At 30.9% G+C, this 22138-nt stretch overlaps 3 protein-coding genes and 1 long non-coding RNA gene across 5 annotated transcripts; 1 reads left to right on the top strand and 3 right to left on the bottom strand.

The window, feature by feature from the left end:
* Positions 1–818: 818 nt before the first annotated feature.
* On the bottom strand, positions 819–2547 carry LOC126744236 (beta carbonic anhydrase 1). 2 transcript variants are annotated; one of them, XM_050451593.1, is made up of 4 exons: positions 2174–2547; positions 1728–1812; positions 1488–1675; positions 819–1332 (listed from the first exon to the last, which is right to left on the bottom strand). In XM_050451593.1, exons 1-4 carry the CDS (start codon positions 2264–2266, stop codon positions 931–933), a joined length of 768 nt encoding a protein of 255 aa, XP_050307550.1. In that variant the 5' UTR covers positions 2267–2547; the 3' UTR covers positions 819–930. The 2 variants fall into 2 exon arrangements, 1 of the variants encoding a protein (XP_050307550.1); XR_007663084.1 differs by having other exon boundaries at positions 1186–1332; positions 1488–1671.
* Positions 2548–2691: 144 nt separating this feature from the next.
* On the bottom strand, positions 2692–5933 carry LOC126744234 (ras-related GTP-binding protein A). The gene is made up of 3 exons (XM_050451592.1): positions 5770–5933; positions 5605–5704; positions 2692–3666 (listed from the first exon to the last, which is right to left on the bottom strand). The coding sequence occupies exons 1-3, from the start codon at positions 5779–5781 to the stop codon at positions 2861–2863; spliced, it is 918 nt and encodes a 305-aa protein (XP_050307549.1). The 5' UTR covers positions 5782–5933; the 3' UTR covers positions 2692–2860.
* Positions 5934–6175: 242 nt separating this feature from the next.
* On the top strand, positions 6176–22118 carry LOC126744233 (serine/threonine-protein kinase Pak). The gene is made up of 11 exons (XM_050451591.1): positions 6176–6368; positions 6538–6803; positions 8687–8855; positions 8918–9087; positions 13607–13762; positions 13819–13967; positions 14026–14203; positions 14267–14468; positions 17960–18075; positions 18141–18359; positions 20797–22118. Exons 2-11 carry the CDS (start codon positions 6543–6545, stop codon positions 20878–20880), a joined length of 1704 nt encoding a protein of 567 aa, XP_050307548.1. The 5' UTR covers positions 6176–6368; positions 6538–6542; the 3' UTR covers positions 20881–22118.
* Positions 11557–12325, bottom strand: LOC126744238 (uncharacterized). Its single transcript, XR_007663085.1, has 3 exons — positions 12252–12325; positions 12002–12182; positions 11557–11841 (listed from the first exon to the last, which is right to left on the bottom strand). It is a non-coding gene; the product is annotated as an uncharacterized LOC126744238 (long non-coding RNA).
* Positions 22119–22138: the final 20 nt, after the last annotated feature.

Raw genomic sequence — 22138 nt, 5'->3', positions numbered from 1 at the left:
CTGTGTATCTGTTTCTGAACTTTAAAGAGGCGTCCGCAGAATGTTTTTGATTGTGTGAATCATGGAATGATTTTACTCTATTCAAATACATGGACAGTGGTTCAACGAGCTCAAAAGAGTAGTTAGACAGAGTGGCATCGTATGTAATCGCAATTAGTCTTTAGTATTGATAAGACTGTAATTTTTGGGCAGGGTTTACTTCTGTTTAATAAACAGTGTTTGAGATTCTTGATGTTTTGGACTATAAACTGGCAGCAAGACTAGTTTATAGCAATTTATAGTTATAGGTTGTTTTGCTATCAGGGTTACCAGAGGAAGAAGCTGGACTTGTTTGCAAGCATTCGATATGGGCGTTGCCTTTTTGCTCCAAAAGATTAATTAACAAAATTTTTATCGTCTTTCTGTGTGGTATCTTAGTCTAAGTGACTCGTAAACTGGTTTTGTAGCAGATAAAATATTATCAGGTGACTTATTACTTGTTGTCAATTCGTAACGTATTGAAATCGGAATAGTTCTTGTCACAGGCAAAAATAATAAATTTCCTTTTAGAATAATTAATTGGAAGCAGTCTGTAATGAAGGCTAAAATTGTGATAAAAGTATATTGTTTAGGTAAACTATTATTAAAACTGGTCCATGTACTATTCCCTATATGGGATATAATTAACCAACTGCCATGTATTAATTTGGCATTTATAAAAAAAAAATTAATACTTTATTTTCTATTCTCAGCAACTTGAAGAATGTCCCCTTCAATGCGACATACCATTAAGTTCTATAACCCTGTATATACTTAAGAACACTGCTTCAAGAACAAAACGTAATTAATTTGGTATTTATTTTACAAAAAATAGAATCTAGTATAACTCATGAGTAAAAAATCATCGATACAAACAGTCTTAAAATACAACATTGACCTAACCCTACAACATTAAGAATAAAAAACAATCACTTCCTTAAACAACTTCTCGATATTACTCTCATCGATAATAACGAACCGTTTTGATGCCCTACTAAAATAGTAAATCTCCCCCGTATAAATATCGAACCATAAGGCGTGTATATGAAGCTGATTCTCTTCTAATCTCTTCTTCAAGAACCCGTAACTCGCGATGTTCTGCAATTGTTGCAATGTGTTAATCTGGGACAAGCGGTCCTCTATACTGAACTTCTTTTCTGGATCTATGTACGCTATGAATTTCCTTAGGGGGGTCTCTGCTTGAAACACTAAATGCCCATTGAAATCCCGAGATTCTAGATCATTGAATTTGTCTATGGAGGTTTGGGCGTGGGTACAAAGCCATGATCTTAAAGGGGACAATCGTCTGTTTTCCTAAAAATTAAAATATATGTAACACTTTTAACGAGAACTCTTTTGGAACTAAGTGATTTTAAGAAGAAAAGTTAATATATGTAGTTTTATCTAAAATAACCTAATATAAACACTATATTATCGATACTCAATTAATAAACACCCTATATAAGTACCTTGGATGCAAATTCCGGATCTCTAAGTTTATAGAGCAAATTAATAGCTTTACAGTCACTATGTCCACAAACTATAATATGCCTTATATCATTGACTACACAGCCAAGCTCCAAGGCAGCTGGTTCATTGGAATTTTGTTCGTCAGGAAAGCAGCTTGCGTGTGGGACCATATTACCCGCATTTCTAACTGAAACAAATCGAATTTGTCGTACTGTTTTTACTTAATTCTTTGCTAGTACCTGTGAACATGTCTCCCACGTTGGTTTGTGTAAACCTCGTTGGTATCATCCTGCTGTCTATGCAGGTGAAGAAGACGGCATCTGGCTGCAAAGTCATTTTTTAATAGGTGGTTTTACTAAATTACTTAGAAGGAATAAAGGAAGTAGCAGGTGCAAAGGATTAACATAAAGTTCCTAGTTATTTTTACTTCAACTGCCTGGAAGAGGTAATAAATTACCCCTAGGAAAATAAGAAACTTTTTCCCGGTAGTTGAGGTCTAGAAGGGATCAATAAATTCTTCTAGAAGTGAAAATATGAAAAAAGGTCCCATAAAGTGTTTTAAAGTAGTCAAATACTAAATACAAGTATATACTTATAGGACCTATGACAATTTCAAATTATTTCCCGCCAATACATGCATGACTGGTATAATTTCAATATACTATCCAAAAAATTCTATACATACCGTTGGATTATCTTTAACTTTAACAAACTGTTGCACCATAGTCTCCCTAACGGTACACCTGTACTTCATAATTCCCTTTAAAATCTTATCCATCTTCGAATTTCGTTCGGACTTTGCTTTTCATGTAAATAAACGGATAAATGACCTCTAGACGTAACCCAAAAGCGGTCAAGGTTCTACACATACACATTTTTCAATAACTACAGTATAACAAAGTGCGATAACGAAAATGCTTATTTGAACTTTAATTTATTAAAGAAATCGACCATTTTGAAAGTTGAAAGTATTAAGCTTATCACACAGATAATCTGTAGTTGATTATAATGCTTTTCTCGAAATCTATAAACGACTATTAAATGGCGAGCGTTCCGATTGAATTCTGTTTACAAACTAATAAATAAGTTGGTTTTGACCTTCCTCCGTTAAAATGAACATAATTAAAACGGCTTCGTTGTAATTTCAGGCCAAATTATGTGGTTGTTTTTTTTTTATCTTATCGGAGATAAAGATATAGTCAATAAATTATATTATTTTATTAAAATATCTATCTGTGACATTAACAATTATTTAACAAAATTATTTATACATCCATGATACTGGGAACAAACTGCAGGGTATTTACAAAACACAATTTATATTTTTATGACTTATCAGGTATAAAGTAGAGCACTTAAAGGAAACAAAAATCTACCGTGTTAAAGTGACATTAGAATTCTTTTCAAGTTGCTCAAAATGTTTCCTAGCATTCCTAATATTAATCAGGGTAACTTCAGAGGGGATTTGCGGATCTGACATACAAACCATCACATAAGTATTACTGGTAAACATATCAATGTAAGAAGCAAACAGCGCATTCCTCACTTCCATACTTTGAAACTGTGCCGCCAGTTTCGAACATGACAATTTAAATTGCTTAATAATATTTGAAACTTTTTCAAACCTATGTACGTCCCTGTGTTCTTTTCTTTGGCAATGTGAAATGACTAAAAAAGTCGCCCGTTCAAACAATAACACTTCATCTGCATCCACAATGTCTGCAAACTGTTGTAAACTGGTCTCCAGTTGCTTAACATTGGGGATTAACATGTAAACTATACTAGACCATGCTCTATACAAAGTTTCATCCCAAATTGATGTTCTAAAACACGTACAATCCAAAGGTTTCGAAAGCCTTATTAAATCGGCTTCTCTTTCTTTAAAAATGATATCCCTCTGATCCTCTGAAACCAAATCCATCTTATGTATTAAGCAGAATATTTTGGCCTCTTTGGAGTTTTGAAGAATGGCTTCCAAGCATGATTGGTAATAATGCATGTCTTTTTCAAGCTCCCTACTTTCAACATCGAATACGTATATAAGGACTTCTACATTTCTGAATATGTTGTCCCTTTGGGAGGCGAAATAGTTCTCCATAAAGGCTTCCTGTCCACCGCAGTCCCAGAGATTGAGAACCAGGTTCCCTAAGAACCTTACGTGGGAATGTTCCACATCAACTGAAAATTCACGAAATGTTATTGATATAAATTGAAAGTAGATTTTAAGTACTAAAAATAAATAATTATAGGTTGCAATGTAATCATTATATAAAGATTACAAATAGGGGAAGTCTTTATCTCCAAGAAAAATGCATGTAGGTCACTTAGGTAAATGTATTATGCATTTCTGCTGTGTAAACAGCCATCATCAGATACAGAACATTACATAAAACATATACGTTTACCAAATAAAACAAAAATTACCCGTTATAGGGAAAAAAAAACAAAAAATTATTGTTGTTTTTTTTTCCGATGTTTTTTATTCCGATTTTTCCTTTTGTTTAAGATTGTTGCAAGTTTAGAGGTTATGAATACCAAATCATTTTCTTTTAACACACCCATGCAATATTTCAATTCAAAGTGTATTAGCACCACAAAAATATTGAAGAAATATAATGATTGTAAGATTGTATGTATTTCCAATAAATTAATACGATGTGAATCCCCGAAAATCAACACCTTGTTGCTAAAGGACCGTTTATACTTAATATTAACGCTAACGCTATGGGATCGTTTAAATTTTTGAGTAACGTTCGGATTCGTGCTGTTGAGGATAAGCGTCACGAATAAGTCGTGAACGTTCACAACACTAGTCATAACAAATTACATTTTTTATTTAATTTTACTCTTTTTTAATAGGTTTTGACTTTTTAAAGTTAAAAAAAAAAGCTTCAACAATAAAGGTAATTTATGTTTAGATTTATATTCTTTATAAATTTTGGATTTTTTTATTAGTAAATTTAAAAAATACAAAAATATAATACATATAAAAAGCAGATTTTTAAATATTTAAAACTTAAAAATTGTATAGTATTGGACTTCATATTTTTGTTTTTCTGTTAAGCCACTGGTACTGGCATTGTGAATATCTGATTCTAGAGGATCAGGTTCAATGCCAAGACCGCCATCAGTTTATTGACCGCCATCAGATGATTTTTATTTGTCATATTTACCTGACCAGTTGTAATTCGTTGGAAATTTCGCTTCACTTTTCTTTTAAAATTACCACTTCTTACAATTTTGTGCCAAGACATCCCTGTATTCTAAGAATAAATGACGTAGGATTTAATAGTCGCGACCGTCCACAAACTGTGTTTTATTGTGACTAGTTGGTTAAACCTTATCCCATAAAGTTATCTTATTATCCATATGACTTTTAGCAAGTCCTTTAGGTGTTTAAAAATGCTATATTTTCCGGAATAGGCCGTATAAAGTGCCAAATAGTTGGGCAATTGATTCAAGACCATATGGTTCTGAATAGGTAATTTTAATGCTAAAATTGTTCTATATTGGAATTTTGATTGCCAAATTAATGCTGAAATATAACCTCTCCAAAACCTTATTATCTCAAAACCATCAAGCCCTCGTTTATGGCCATAACAACGTTATTGTTGACACTTGACTGGAACTAATTAGATTTTTAATTTACCTAAGGTTCCTAGTTCCTATTAGCACAAAATTTAACCTAAATAGTTCCATCAAGCAAGCCAATGACTATTGCAGAACCTTGGTGTGGCTAAAAGGCAACTTTAAAAACCAACTGCTTGAGAAAATGTTACTTGGGTATTGCTAAGCAGCGCCTTCTCTACATATGCAGCAAGTACATGGCTAATTTATATTATTTGATTATTTTAATAGGAAACTGATCATGTAACCAATGGCTTAATATATAAAAAAAAGTGCTTTAATAGGTGATATATGAATGTAATCACTATTTCCAAAAAAGTTGTATTGATTTCAAAGACTAATTTTAAGTAAATCAATGTACCATCTCATGGTACATTATTGTTGTACATAAGTAGATTGGACGGTCAATACCATCCAAACAAACAACTTTCCATTAAATTGTCACACAGTGGTGTAAATATTGATATAGCACAAAAATTATTAACTTACTTGTTGCGCCAAGCCTTCTAGTGTCTCGAGCAATATAGTTTGCAAATATTATTGATCTCATACTGGTCTTGCCTGAGCCACTTTTACCCATTAGGAGGACCTAAAGTAATTTGGATATTGGCATTTATTTAAAAAATTGTTATTTTGTCGATGAGGGACTTTTACCTTTTTCTTCATGGTTGGATATTTTTGTTTCAATAAAATCAAGAGTATATTAAATATGGAACAATAATAAGTAGGTTTTCTTACAAAACTGCATGGACAAAGTAACACACCTACTGTTTTTAATTTTTTTTTATTTATATTTTTGTTTTTGACAATTATTGACAGGTTGAAGGACAACAATTTATTGAATGGCAGCGCCCTCTGTGACCGTGAAACAAACTAAACAACTGATGGTGAATTTGCCTTTTTTCTTGAATATTATTTCACAATTATTATAATATTTTATAAATAATTCCTATAATTTATGAAAATATATAAATAAATAACCAAAAAGAGGAAAACGAAAGGTGAAAACATAATCTTCTTCGATTGGTGACCCTGTCTGTCACCGACTCATCTGTCGCGAGTGTCGTCTAACGTCAAAAAGCGCTACTTGGATAAAATGGTGGACTTTATTATAAATAATTTCCAATTACTTTAAATAATTTTTTCTGTACATTTACTTTTTAAATGTTTGTTTTTTAATTGTTTAAAACCTTTTTCAAGTGTTCAGTCACTTGATTAAATAATTTCTAAGCACAGTGCCTGTCATAGTTCCGGTAAGTACCTAATATAGATAAAGGACCTTTTGAAGCTTGGCTGACGCATTCTACCGGCCCGCCCATGTAAATTTCGACTTTTCCATGCCCACGTTTCCCTTTTGTTCAAAATATATGAATGAAAAGGTCTTATACAATCCTGCGGTAGTCTAACATCGAATTATTCCAGTAAGGATGTCTTCTGATGATGAGAAACCACCAGCACCTCCTGTCCGGTTAACATCTAACCGAGGCACTGATTTTGTAAATACTATCTCGGTGGACAGGCCCTTGCCCAAAGAACCCGAAGATGCCGACCGGAAAAAGAAGAACCTTAAGACTAAGAAAGCATCGACTTTGTCAAAATATTCCTCGGATAAGCCGAACATTTCTTATCCAACCAATTTCGAGCATACAGTACATGTTGGCTTCGATCCAATATCTGGAGAATTCACAGTAAGTATTGCTTAAAATTGAGCTTTTAATGTTTGGTAGGGTAGGAGCTTGTTATTATTTATTTGTGTCTGAGATAATTGAATAATATCACGATTTGTTACAAGCTGCCTTTGAAAGTAAGTAAGATTTAGCTTGTTTAAATGTTTTTTTTTTTAATTTAGCTGCTTTGAGAGTAGATCTACACTTGTATACTTTACTTATTAATTTTTGTTAGCACAGGCATGAGTTGTAATAATATATAACTGAATAGTGCATGCTTTGGTTGGTTCTCTTCATTAACATGGTGCTGCCAGATGTAAGAACTTGGTAAATTGATATTTTATGATGTTTGGGTTGATTATACAAGTTATATAGTACATACATGGTATTTTAAAAAGTTTCTATAAACATGAATCTGAAAATGCAAATAGGTCTTTAGTACTTGTCTTATATAACATGTAGTTTATTTTCTTGATATTTTTCAATGTTATTTTTAGTTGTATGATCTACAATAATTGTAATGACATACATTTTTTCCCAATTAAGTTTGAAAAAGTGTCCCGTAAGATGCCACTATAGTTAATAATTTAATTAGCTTTAAATTAGGATATTACTAGAAACAAAAATGAACAATTTTATAAAAATCTACTACAGCATATTTAGGTAGTTATAAATAGGAAAACTGCTTTTAATTTTAATTTGATATTTCAAAAACTATGCTGATTAACATTTTGGTAACCTTTATAATAATAAGAAGTTTATTTAAAAAAATAGGTACAATATAAATACAAATTTTGGATTAGATGCACAATTAATTATACTAATAATTTGGGTGCATCTATGCAATAAATAAAATATATACATTACTAATGCCTATAGAAAAATATTATAAGAAACCACATATTAAGAACTAAACTAAACTAAGTTTTTCAAAATGTCCTCATTTATAGGCACTTCTCTCATTTCTTCAATTAAAACATGCTTTATTGTATAAAAAGAGTAATACCGCATCATCTCCAAGGAAAAGCAACAATACTTATGTCAGAATTATAAAATATAATTATAGAACTCATCCAGGCAATGGTATGTTTTATTTAATAAATCACTTTTTACAGAATAGCTTATTTATGACTTTTAATTACAGATGTAAATGATTATTTGGTCATCTATTTTTTAACACACTCTTAGATATACTTGGGCTTAGATTAATTTTAGTGAAACTTTTATAATATTAGATAGGTATATTGTGCCTCTATAATGCATTTAATTTTAATTATTTAGTCTATAATGGTTCTTAAAGCTGTAATGTTACCAAATCCTTGCATTCATGCAACCATATAGAAGTTAAGAGATTCAAAAAGGAATTAAAATCACTTTTATTATCCAGGGCATATTATAGCCTTGACGATTTTTTTAATGATACCTTTTAACCTGTGCTCTGACATCATTTTAGTGTTTTAGTTTTGTTTCCTGTTAAATAATTTAATTTACTTCTTCTAAATTCTGTTACTTATTTTTTAATGAAATTTATCAAAAAGATGCTTTTTTTTTCTCAATCTGTTTTGTTATGGTTAATTTTATGGTAAAGTGTTTTAGATGTTATGTTTGTTTGAAATTTAAAGTGAATTTGGAATTTTTTAGTTTTTAGGATGCTTGTACACAAGATTTTGTTGTCTTACGTAATATAGCACATTTTCTTTCTTTCTTTCTTATAACCTAAACCCGACACAAAAATAGGTAAAAAACTCAGGTAGTTGGCATATTTTAATGTGCTATTTTTAGATAGGGCAAATTTAGACTTTGACCCAAAAAAATCTATACATTTTTGAATAGATCAGATTATTCACATAGTTGAGTGTTATGAGACAAGAAAATAGATTGCATCCCTATTTCCTTTGTTAAAGGGGATGCCTGAAGCATGGTCCCGACTGCTGATGAACTCCAACATCAGCAAGCAGGAGCAGAAAAACAACCCTCAGGCAGTACTGGATGTTCTGAATTGGTATGACAACAGCAGCAAGGAACCCCCTAATACAAAATATATGACTAAGACTAATACAACAACTCATTCAGGTAAAGCTGCAACTATATAGTTTGATGGGTTAGTGTGAGTTAATCAATGTTGTTGGTGATAGGATCATCTTTGAGTCGTGTGTCTAGCTCCAGTCCAAGCAGCACAACTCCCACAGATATTGAGGCAGGACCCCATTCTTATCATAGTCCCATTCATGCTCCAAGTTCTGAAATTGAAGATGAAGCTCCACCACCACCTATTGCTAGCAGACCCGAAAGGACTAAGAGTATTGTAAGTAGATTATTAATTTTTTAAATTCAGTATCCGGTATATATTTATGAAAAATTGTTCATTATAATTATTACACCCATTCACCAAGTTATGATTAAGTGTTTCTACATTTCCAATTAATCTCAGAACATTTTCTCAAGTAGGTCACCCCTTGAATGTCATAAGATAGATTGTTGGATGTGTCTTTAAAAAAAGTCTTCTTCTTATTGTTTTCTATTCTTCTAAATTGTGTTAATTGTTATTTGAACATATTTTTAATTTTATTTATTTACAAAAATTTAAGATATAAATATACTTACAGTTTGGAGATTTATTATTGGTCCACCCCAATTTTTCATAGTTAATACAAGAATGCTACCTCGCACTAAGTAAAAATTTAAAAGCAAGTCGGTGGATATGTAGGCTCTTCTTCTTCTAAATTCTGTTTTATTGACAGCTTTACTTATTTTTTAATGAAATTTAACAAAAAGATGCTTTTTTTTCTCAATCTGTTTTGTTATGATTAATTTTGGTAACGTGTGTGAATTTTATGGTAAAGTGTTTTAGAAGTTATGTTTGTTTGAAATTTAAAGTGAATTTGGAATTTTTTAGTTTTTAGGATGCTTGTACACAAGATTTTGTTGTCTTACGTAATATAGCACATTTTCTTTCTTTCTTTCTTTCCCAAAAAATAAATATACAGTTTTTTTTTTAACTTATTTAAAACCTTTAAAAGAAATAAGATAATCTGATAAAATCTCAACGAGGGAAAACTATTCGTCCATTAGCAAATTGCAGTAATAATGTCAAAGGAATTCTCTTATCTTTTGGTTGCAAAAAATTGCTAAATATAGATTCTAAAGGATATTTAGCACACAGTTGGTTATTGGTTCTTCTAAAGAGCAATAGTAAATTTTAAAATGGGTCGCAAATTATCAGAAGAGCCACAGGAAATCAAAGATTTGCTAATAAAATTATATCAAGAATGAAAATCTCAAAGAGTAATAGGAAAATTAGTTTCAAGAAGTCGCTCAACAGTTCAATATATTATAAAAAAATATTTATTTATTTTTTTTAAATTTATTTATTTATTTATTACACTCTCACAAACACATTGGAAATGTAATTACATGCGAAGAGTGCTTACTAAGCCAGTAAAGGTGAGAAAAAGAAAGACTACAACTAAAATATACTAACTAAATAAATTAACAATATAAAAAACATACAAATACATATAGCAGGTTCTAAAACAAATATGTGTACTACTTATACTTTGAACTACCTAAAATCACAGATCTAATTTGTCCTAAAGAACTATTAAAGAAATCTATATCACATTTTTGGTATATATTCATTACTGTGGTACATCATTCGATTTATTTGCGAACTACTTGGAGTTAAACATTGGAACAGCTTTTTATTTCTTATTCTCAAGTTTATTTTAGTAACCACAAAAGTTATGTTGTTAATCAAGGAACATTTCTTATACTTTAAATTGTTGACAGTATTATATATAAATAGTACATCATTTAAACTTCGTCTAATACTTAATCTAACCATACTAAATTCAGTCAGCATACTTTCATAAGAAATCATATACACTGAACGAAAAATTAACATAAATACAATGAAAATCTTCATTAAGGCAATGATTAACCATATGAAAGGGATTTCATTATGTTAATGAACATTGTTCTTTAAAATAAAAACCGAAATTATTATTCCTACTAAACGTTTCATAAATATTATGAAAACTATTCTTTGCCGTAATGAATGACTTTATTATTCCAATGAAATTATATCACTAATTTAAAAGGCTTTTCTTAGCAATAATGACTCATATTCTTTATGTCAATTAACCATATTCATTGAATAAATTAATCAATTCATTGATTTAATGAAATTATTCATTGAGGAAATGAAATTGTTCTTTGTTTCGTTGATTTTTTTTCATTCATTTAATTATTGATTTAATGAAATTATTCGTTCTTGCAATAAATCGTTTTTTATTTTATTATGATTTGATGACGTGCTTCGATCGATTGTGGAATAATCTGTATAAAACCGATTGGATGTTCTGTATAAAAAAACAAACACGTTGTCGGTTTGCAAAGCTAAAAATATTTTAGTTGTATACTCCAATTTCTCTACAGCATTGTCAAATTTAAAAAATTTTCCAATGCATAGTTTCCGCACAATTTTATGCAGTTCCCTGAGAACCACTATAGATAAGTATTAATTTGTTTTAGGTAATTTTTTATTTTGGAGAAAATAAATACACATTATAAAGTTATACTTTTATTTGTTCTGCGGTATTCAGATACATATTTAGAAATTGCACTTTCGTGTATTTGGATTTTACATCACTGAATTGAAAAAAATTTGTTTGTAAAAATGAAAAAAAACATGTCACTTTCATGAGGAAATTCTAAATCGAAGATATAAATTAATTTAAAACATATATCTAATGCCCTTATTATGTTGGTAAATTTAAATCTGATATCATCAAAATTGACAAATATTTCATCAATTTCAAAAATACTGTTGCCTGTAGCATAAATGGATGGCTGTAGGAATACTTTTGTTTTTTTTAAGGTGGTCTATTCTCTCCTCGATTTCCATAAGACTGCTTGCAATGTAGATAACTGACTCTTGAGCGTCTTTTATGGTATATTTGGTAGTTGTTTTTTTTTCCTGTACAATATTTTTTAACAATTTTTGTTGTGGGCACTAAATACCCATGTAACATCCAGATTAAGGCAGCATTACGCCCATCTACAAAACGATAAATAAATTAAGAGATTATTAACATGAAATTAAAACCTATAAAAATCTTAAGGAACATGAAGTTTTTTGAATGGTTTTTCACGTCACTTTGGCTTTATTTATTATTAAAGAACACTGAGAGGCAATATATTGTAACAATTCTACTTACTCTCTGAGATGGTCATCATCGAATCATTAAGTTTTTCCACCAAAGTTTTAACTGATTTATCCTTTACGTGATTTTCTATCTTTAGGAACGAGTACAGTTTTTCCCATGACTTATCCCATCCTTCCAACAATCCATCCTTGCTTGACATACTATTGAACGCCAACGTAAAATCCATGTCAATCTGTAAACGTTACAAACATAAGTAGATCAAATTATTATAATATTTACTTATTTTATTTAAAGCTCATACCAGTCTATATCCAGATGAATTTTTATACAAAGGCCATTTTTCAGTTATCGGCTTTTGGATGATGAAAATTGGAGATACGTACTACTGTATACGGTTTAAATGTAGAAACTAGAAACAATAAAATAATTTTGAATATAGAAAACTTAGATACTCACCTCTGGCTAATTTCAACTTTTTGATATTTACTTATCCCGTCGTTCTAAACTATTGTTGAACCCAAATATCACTTTTCCAAACTATCGAAACTTTCTTGAATCTATACTCCACTATTGTTTTAAAAAACCACGTAAAATGCAGAAGCACAGGCCATTAAGCGAGTCACCTCTGACCTCCGGTCGCGTGCGTTCGAGACAAGAAAAGACTCTCAAAATATATATTAACAGCGGAGATTGAGGAAATGTACAATATGCATAGGATCAATGAGATTGTTTCATTATTATTATGAAAATTTGTCTTAGATAGGTAAATCATTATGCTAATGTAGTTTGTTCTTTAATATAATGAATTTTAGTTATTAATATCAAGATGTAGTCAAATAAATCACTTTACATAATATTAATGAAGCTTTTCATTGGGATAATAATTTACCGCATTTGATTTAAACAAAAGTGTTCATTAATTTAATAAACAGTCTTCGTTGAGACAAAGAATACCATTTCATAATATTAATGAATACGGTTACTGTTGGATGATCAAAATTACATTTAAACGATGAAAAACTTCATCATATCATTATAAGTAAATTCCAGAATGATAGTAAATGATGTATTCACTATTGAAGAACTTATTCTGAAGATTAATGAATAAACGTTTTTCTTGAAACGCACTTTTTTAAAACGGTTCCCGCCGTATCTTCCACAATTTTTCACCGATTTGCATAATTCTTACACCAAAACTTTCCTATAATAATCCAGTAAAGCCTATCATAGGATTTTCTGAAAATATCTAATAGATTTTGTTTTATAATTAAAATCAACAAAAACATGGATATGTACCATTTTTTGTCTAAAAAGTCTATAAATTCAAAAGCAAATCGATATTTCAACAAATCCTTTAGAAAGATCATATATAATATTCCATAAAATACTATGTAATATCTTTTTTTTCTGCAATGGGATAATAATTCAAGGAACACACCCAGAACCAGTTGTACCTGTTTTGCAAGAAGGGCTGTATAAAATAGGCTGTAGTGCATTTAATTTTTGCATTTATTCACGCAGAAAAAAATCAGTTTACACTTCAATGTATCAATAATAAAATAGAATTTCTTTCAGTGGTTTGTGTGTTCTTGGAAAAAAAATTATTTATTCTTTATTATTCTCTAACTTGAATTTTTTACATTTTACCATTTTTAGTACACCAAACCTATTGAAGATGAAAAACCACCAATCATAACCTCGACGGCACCCCATAGTTTAAGCCCCTCTCACATCAATACTACTTGTCCTCCACCGGCCACTGCCAATTCCAATAGTGCTAGCAGTGGTGTCCCTGTTCTAGATAGAAACAAGGTAATTTCACACACAAATTTGAGTGATTTTAAGCTAAATTCTAAGTATTTTTCAAGAACCCTCCGGGTCCCGAAATGTCCCGGGCGGCGTCCGAAAAGCGAAAGAAAAAGATGAGCGACGAGGAAATTTTAGAGAAATTACGTAGCATCGTTTCAGTTGGGGATCCCAATAGAAAATACACGAAATTGGATAAGATCGGACAGGGGTAATATGAACGGTTTGGACTTAAAAAAATAACTAAATTTATTGTTAAATTTTTTTAGGGCTTCCGGAACAGTTTATACGGCCATAGAAACCAGTACAGGCATGGAAGTCGCCATAAAGCAGATGAATCTTTCTCAGCAGCCTAAAAAAGAACTGATCATAAATGAGATTTTAGTCATGCGGGAGAATAAACACAGTAACGTTGTCAACTATTTAGATAGTTATTTAGTTAATGAGGTATGTACCGTAAAAGGAATATAATAAAATTGAATATTTATTTTCAAATGAGTGATATTTCAGGAACTTTGGGTGGTGATGGAATACCTTCCAGGTGGTTCACTGACTGATGTAGTAACTGAAACTTGTATGGACGAAGGCCAAATTGCCGCAGTATGCAGGGAAGTGCTGCAGGCCTTGGATTTCTTGCATTCGAACCAAGTTATTCATAGGGACATTAAATCTGATAATATTTTGCTTGGATTGGATGGATCTGTTAAACTGAGTGAGTATCTGGTATTGTTAAAGTTATTTCCACTACATAATACAGCATTTACATTATAAAATACTACGATTAATTAAGGGCAATATTCACATTGATAATTAAAGCTATGCATGAATTGAAAATGATTAATATAAGTGTGGTGATGTATTAATATAAAGCATGGCATACATATTAATTGGCTGGAATAAAATAGAAAATGTATAATCCCTGGAAGAATGTTTCCCACGAAGAGCAAAAGTTAGGTAAGGCACGACATAGAAAATCACTCCCAAATATTTGAAAACATAGAAACTTACCTCGAATTCCTTAAAAAAAACATTCATCACATTCCTGGAATAAATGAAAAATTAAATACCTAAATTAAAAGATGTTGTGACATGTTTTTTCCTTTATGGAAGACATCTTATTTTGAGAAGTTATCTTTGTGAAAGAATTCAGTCAGTGTCTATAAACAATGTGCAAAAAATACAGTGAAGAGATCTGAGTGCGGCCCAATTTTGTTTACACTGTATAATTAAAATATAATTTTCACATTAAATAAATGTATGAAAAAAATCTAGAATGATTTTACTTGAGAGATTAATACTTTTTCAGATAATGCTCCTGGAACTTTGACACAAGGCTAAACCACTTACTCAAAAATTCTCTTAAATATCTCAGTTGGTATTAATGTGACAATATTAAAGGTTATTATAAAATCTGTAGGTTTTAATGCGATCTTTCAAAATGACTAGAATGATTTTTCTTGTGGAATTGATAGTTTCTCAGATAATGCTCAATATAACTCAAGGTTATAACTTCTTTCTTCAAGATTTTTTAAAATATCTCGGTTAGTATTAGGTTCACACTTAACTCTCTGTGCTAAACTACTAAAAAAAAAAAAACACTCTTTGAAACTAAATCGACTAACATTAATGTTTAATCACACAAGTGAGCCCTTAGGTTTTTTTCTTCACTTTCTCTGGTTGCTCTGGCCTTGACTGGCAAAAAGCAGAAACACGTGTCGGCTAATACCATATTGTCCATTTGTGCATTTTTGAAACTTATTAATTTTAAAATGTCTTTTAAAATAAAATAATGATAAAAGAGGCTTCTTAACAGCGACTCTTCCATAAAGACCTCCATCAGGTAGAATGTTTCTTATGGCCTACAACACCAAATTGCTCCGAGATTTCACTTGTGATGATTTCATTTGCCTGACAGTTTTTCTGGGGCAACGTTTTGAAATCCTTAAAATAGTTTTGTCAATTCTAGAATTATTTTTTTTATGAGGTCTTGTGAACCACAATGTTGTATTGGCATTATAAACTAAATATATTAATTCGTTAACACGATACTGGTTCTGTAGAACTACGAATTTTTTAGAGCCCAGAATATAAATCGTTTCCAAGCACAAATTCCTGGTGGCAAAAAGAAACATGCATAAAAAGTAGTAGATGCTAATGCTTCGCTAAAAATTATTTACTTTGTAGCATTTGCTTTTACATAAAAGTATCTACTTCGCCTATGAAGTATATACTATACTGTACGGCCCAACAGAAGTACCTACTACTTAAGACAAAAGTATCTCAAAATTGACAAGACACTTGTCAAAACTCGTTTTTCTATCAGTGCGTCTATTAGTATTAAGTGTGTTTATGTAATTCGGTTCGGATCCAAACTTTTTAAAAGTTCAGTGATTATAATACTGGTTTAACTACGAGTGATTCTTCAGATTCCGATGCAACAAAAGAGCTAGGACAAGATTAAAACGAAGAAGTATTATTTGTTACTCTACCTGAAAGTTATCAAATTTTATTTGATAAAAAGATGACACCAAAAATTAAAAACGAAAAAGAAGATGCACTAAAAAAATTAACAGTTAGTTGACCGTTGAATTAGGCGGGGATTATTAACAGTAATATAAAATCTACGTATGAACTCATAATTTAAATATAATATGAGGTGTAGTATCCATTTATTTCTTTTATAGTTTGATATTTTGTCACAAACTTAAAATTGAAATAATTAGTTTATTTAGTTGTTACTTTTTTATACTTAGTTTATTATTAAACAATTCATAAGTTACCTATTTAGTATATAATTATCATAATAATAATAATAACTTAAATTATTAGGTATGTTAGTTATCATTACGAAATAAAAACTCAGCAACTTCATTTCTGCGCTGTGTACCTTGATTTCGAATTTGTGCTTGATTACCCTCTGGTATTAGTCACTCACATATGTTTCAGAATGTTTTCAGTTTTTAGGCGAAAAGTATATTGGAGCATTGGAAAACGCCGTTTTGACTGACCAAAGCAGCGCTCTATGACACATCGTTCCTTTGCATGGATTAAATTATAATTTTCTTGCATTCGTGTAGTCGGATTTTTATATGGTGTCAATAACCACGGGGCAACACCATATCCTTCATCACCTAATAAAGCTGCTTCGTGCACATTATTATACATAATTCCATGCACTATGGAGTTTCGCCAAATTCGACTATCGTGTACGGAGCCTGGCCAAGATGCATCCACACTTGTAAACATTTATTGAGCATACCCCTTTTCTGTTCACGTATTCATCTCCGTAAATAGATGGTTTTGTTATTTTTACATGGGTACAGTCAATAACACCTAGAACCCTGGGCATTCGCTCACCACGTGCTTCCTCATTAATAGCAACTCTAAGCAATTCGTTAGTGTTGGGGAACTTTATCCAATTGTTTCTTTTTGAATAAATTGCTTTAGATACCGTGGCTAAGGTTCTGGATACAGTGCTTTGACTGATGTCTAGATCAACACCAACTCCTTGCTGAAATCCAGGATCTCCTGTAAGAAAAGTTATTTACATTTTTCAAATTACAAAGTTAATTTACTAGAAACACCTAAACTTCTCAAAAAAACCTCCATTTTCCGAGTCGGTGACAGGGCTCCACCCCTTGTTTCCACCGGTTCATTATCATCTTGGAGAAAATAATGTTCAAGCCACTCTACTTTTTCTCTGTTAAATCTAAAATATCAAAGCGTGATTAGATGATTGGGATAGAAAAATCTATTAAATTTATGGTAATTACCTAAATAACTTTCGATATAAATCGTCATAATTGTATTCTTTTCTTTGTTCGTATACTTTTTGACGATGCACATCTATGTATCGCGTACATAGTAGTATATGCTACAGACAGTAGTAAATGCTTCATTAGTGTAGTGTAAACCTTAGAAATGTAGTACATACTTGAAGCATTAGCATATACTACTTTTTATGCATTCCACCCATTATTTCTTATTGAATTATTAAACGTAATATGTACATCAGTGGCATTCCTATATCTTAGCACTGTTTAAAAGGTTGCTGACAAATTTATTGATTACTCAAGTATAATTATACAGATTATAAATATAATTCAGGATATCGTTTATAAAAGACGAGAAGGAATTGTTGAAATGATCCGCCTTTATTTTAAAAGTTTTATAATGGCAATAACATTATTTTATTTTCTGTAGCGGACTTTGGTTTTTGCGCCCAAATTAGTCCGGAGCAGTCCAAAAGAACCACAATGGTAGGCACCCCATACTGGATGGCTCCGGAGGTAGTAACCAGGAAACAATATGGCCCTAAAGTGCGTAAACCACCAAGAAATTACCGAAATACAGAGATTGCTGACGGTTTCTTATTGTTTTCCAGGTGGACGTTTGGTCGCTAGGTATAATGGCCATCGAAATGATCGAGGGAGAACCGCCTTATTTAAACGAAAACCCCTTAAGGGCATTGTACTTGATCGCTACCAATGGTAAACCGGATATAAAGGAAAAGGAGAAACTTTCGGCTCCTTTTCAAGATTTTCTGGATCAGTGTTTGGCCGTCGAAGTGGAGAAACGATCGCCGGCAAGAGATTTGCTTAAAGTAAGTATTTAATTGTTTATAAATCTAAATGCTTATTATAGATCTGCACCGGAACTATTCTATTTTATTAATTTATTGACAAATAGATAATAACAGTGGAAAGTTATTTGTGGATAACAATTTAAAAATTGTATTATAGGAAAGAAAATACGCCATATTCCCTATTGAAATACTCGGTTTTAGTAATGACCTCCTAAAATCATTAGGCACCTTAAAATTTAAACAAGGGTTTTTAGACAAACAATTAACAATATGGAGTAGTTGTAATCAAATATTTCCTGATGGTTCAGTACTAAAGCGGATGCGCCTTTTGTCATAAAAAAATACAATGGAAACATTTAAACTTACAGATTTCTCGAGTGAGAAATCAGCGGAATTGTTACGCAATGTACGAAGCTCTTAAATGCTGTTTCAGCTTGTAAAGGTCAAACCATGACATTATCTTTTCTGATAGTAAAAGTTCACTGACTAAATACAAAATGTTTGTACTAAATAATTATTATGAATTGCGCGCTGCAAACATTTTCGTGTAATTTTTCTGGGTAAGGGTCAGGAACTGGAGAAAATGAATTAGTTGATAAGCCACTAGACACAATGGCAAATTATACAGTCAAATTCAGAAAAAGGAAATCGCTTCAAACAACATTTTTCTTTGCTTAAAAAGGAAGAATGGTTTATCAAAGAAATAACTGGTAAAAGCAATAAGATGGATTAGAAGCTTTCATGTCTTATATATCCACAGTATAATAAAAGACTTAAATTAGTAGATAATGAATGTGGTAAATTACGAACGTTAGAGCATTATTTTCTGATGTGTAATAAATTTAGAGAACGGCGGAAAAAAATGTTCAATGCATAGCAGAAATAATATCACAGCCTGCCAATTTAAACTATTTAATAGCTAGCAATAATGAAAACATCTTTTTTTTCCAACTGGATAGCCAGATTAATGGTGGTGGAGTTTCTGCAGCACTCTTTTGCGATTTATCTAAAGCTTTTAATTGTGTAAGCCGTAAGATTCTGCTGCAAAAACTAGAACTGTATGACATACGGGTCATAGCTTTGTCATGGTTTATCTCTTAATATTCTCGTAATTTATGCCTGCCCATGCCTAGATCTACTTTCACAAAAAAATTCTATGAGGGCTGTGTGATAATTAAGCATCTCCCACCCAGAATTAAAGAGGAAAATCACATTTTTAAGTCACAACCTTAAAATGTTATTAGTGGAAAGGGCATATTCGCTAGCGGAATTTTACTCGGATATATTAATTGTCTTAAATTCTATTTTTTTAGGTCTGTAATGTTTTTACATCTCTTGTAGAGTTTATTAATTGTGTAGTAGTAACATTACTTTTATTATATTTACCTTTTTGATGTTTTTTAAAGCTTTGATAATAACAATTACTTTTGTTTAAATCTCAAAAGCATCAATACTATTAAATGTTTGCTGGTTATTTTCGATCCTTCGTTGTCATTGAGTTCAATCTTCTTTGAACAAGTGTTAGGACCTTAAAACTGATCCATTGTCCTTAGAGCCTAAATACGGATAGACATGGCTTTCTTTCATAGAAACATAGCGTACAAACTCTTTTGGATCCTTAGGCTTTGTGTTTAACATACTTGGATTTTGCAAACAACTTAGTTTTCAATTGTGGTTAATCCAGCAGATTTTTAATGATAATTTAGTCAGTGAAGTAAAATTGCAATTACGTGCTGTGCTTTATGCATCTGAAGATTATTTTTGTAAAAACAAATTGCATTTAAATTCAGATGAAACGGTTTTTATTAATTTTATGCACCTCACAAATAAATGAAAGTTACTTAAACGTAAAAACCCAAAATCAAAGAAAAACTATCGCTAAACTAACAGATTATTAGAATTTATAATAACTATTAGGATTTTACATTAACTCTGCTTAAACTGGAAGTGTCACATAGATAGATAACTTGTGTTCTAAGCTTCAGTTTGTTTTTCATCTTTTAGACCTTTCTAACCAAAATACTGTTTACTCGTATTACTGTACTCACTTGGCTTATTTTTTTGGGAACCTCTAATTTTAATAGAGTGCCTTAAAAATTATTGCTACAGCATAAAGTCTCTGATAGCTTCCACTTCATATAAAGAGTGGTCTGCCCTGATCTCTTATTTTCAACTTTGAACTTAAAACATTTTGTAAATTTTTTTATCATTTGTCTAGTCTGTTTTTTTTTCTCTTCTTTTCTCAAGTTTTCCATGCCATTTACTGTATTGCTTTTATGGAATAAAACTGGTAACCAAATAATAGATGCAGACTTACCATCGAGTTATGAAGATTCATGAGGTTAGATTCTTATACAAAAAACGTTAACTTACACCATAAAAAAAATACTTAAATGTTCTTGTATAGTTGAACAACACAAATTCTTACGTTATTTAATTCGCTCTTATTTTTCAGCATCCCTTTTTAAAACTTGCCCGACCGCTCGCAAGTTTAACGCCCTTAATTCTGGCCGCTAAAGATGCCGCCAAACAACACTAGCGTTAAATTCAGCTCGCGAACGAGCTGCTATTAATGTTATTATGTGACGGACTATATCCTATATTGCTAGAAATGACACACATAAACACTCAAGTTGCGGAACAGCTTTAAACCAACAAAATAATCTAGCAATATAGGTGAAATATTCTTAGGGATGTAAGCATTTATTAGAGAGCTGTATCTGTATAAATGACATGAGACTGTGCCTAATTTCACAATAATGTACACGCGTATTTGAATTTAAGGTTTAAACAAAAAAAAAAATCCCCAAAATCTTGTGATGGAACGGACTGGAGATTAGTTCGCTCCCTAAATAAATTAACCGAAATATGTAAAAATATGTTGCCAAAAGCCTATAGAGGGAATTACTTGTTAACTTAGCACCTTTAAAGTAGCTGATTTAAGACAATCTAGTATCATTTTCTTTTATGACTGGGATGAACTAATATTCAGTCTGTTGTTATTTAGTAGTGAGTAGAAGAAAGAATGGTTTGCAAAGAAGAGAATTTATTTATTTGTTATTGAGCTTAGGTTGCACCATGTAGGTTTTCTTTTTAATGTTTTAAAGGCTTAATAGAAACACTATTTTAAAATATGGGGAATTGATATTCAAAACGAGACCAGCTATTAGGATTTTAGTGTGTAATAAAATATTTTTGTGCAAGAATATTTTGGTGACACACTTTGGACTGTCGGATGTTTGTTGCGATCTCTTTGTCTCATGTTTTTATTTTTTAATTATAATATTTTATATTTTATCGAATAGAGAGGTGGCACTTTGCGTAATTTGAATTAAAATTAAGCTTAAAAATTGGTTATTGGCAAATTATAATATTATAAGTTTAGTGCCATTTTTCAAAGTTACTATTTTAGCGTTTTTTGAACTGATTTATTTAACTTTATGTACATATTATACTTGTTGTGGAGCTTTAGTAGTTTGTAAAAAAAGTATTTTGTATATTTATTTTTTTTTTTTAATTACATTAGCCATATCATACGTTTCCTTTTTATTATATATTTTTTAATAAATTTTAGAATATCGTATACTGATATGATATAAATAAAAGAAAAAATCGTCGGAAAATTATCTATGTGGGTATGAATGAGCGCGTTTACCGAAAATAAAACTAGTAATAGTATTTTTGCACTAGTATTTATGACAAATTGTGATTGCGTAGACATACTATTGTTGCCAACAGAGATAGTGTGTGGTATTAAAAAATCTTTTTTAATAAGCATATATTGTGTATTTATTTCC

Source organism: Anthonomus grandis, chromosome 13 (assembly GCF_022605725.1).
Source record: "Anthonomus grandis grandis chromosome 13, icAntGran1.3, whole genome shotgun sequence".
NCBI classification, from domain to species: domain Eukaryota; kingdom Metazoa; phylum Arthropoda; class Insecta; order Coleoptera; family Curculionidae; genus Anthonomus; species Anthonomus grandis.
This window is presented reverse-complemented; position numbering and strand designations above follow the sequence as displayed.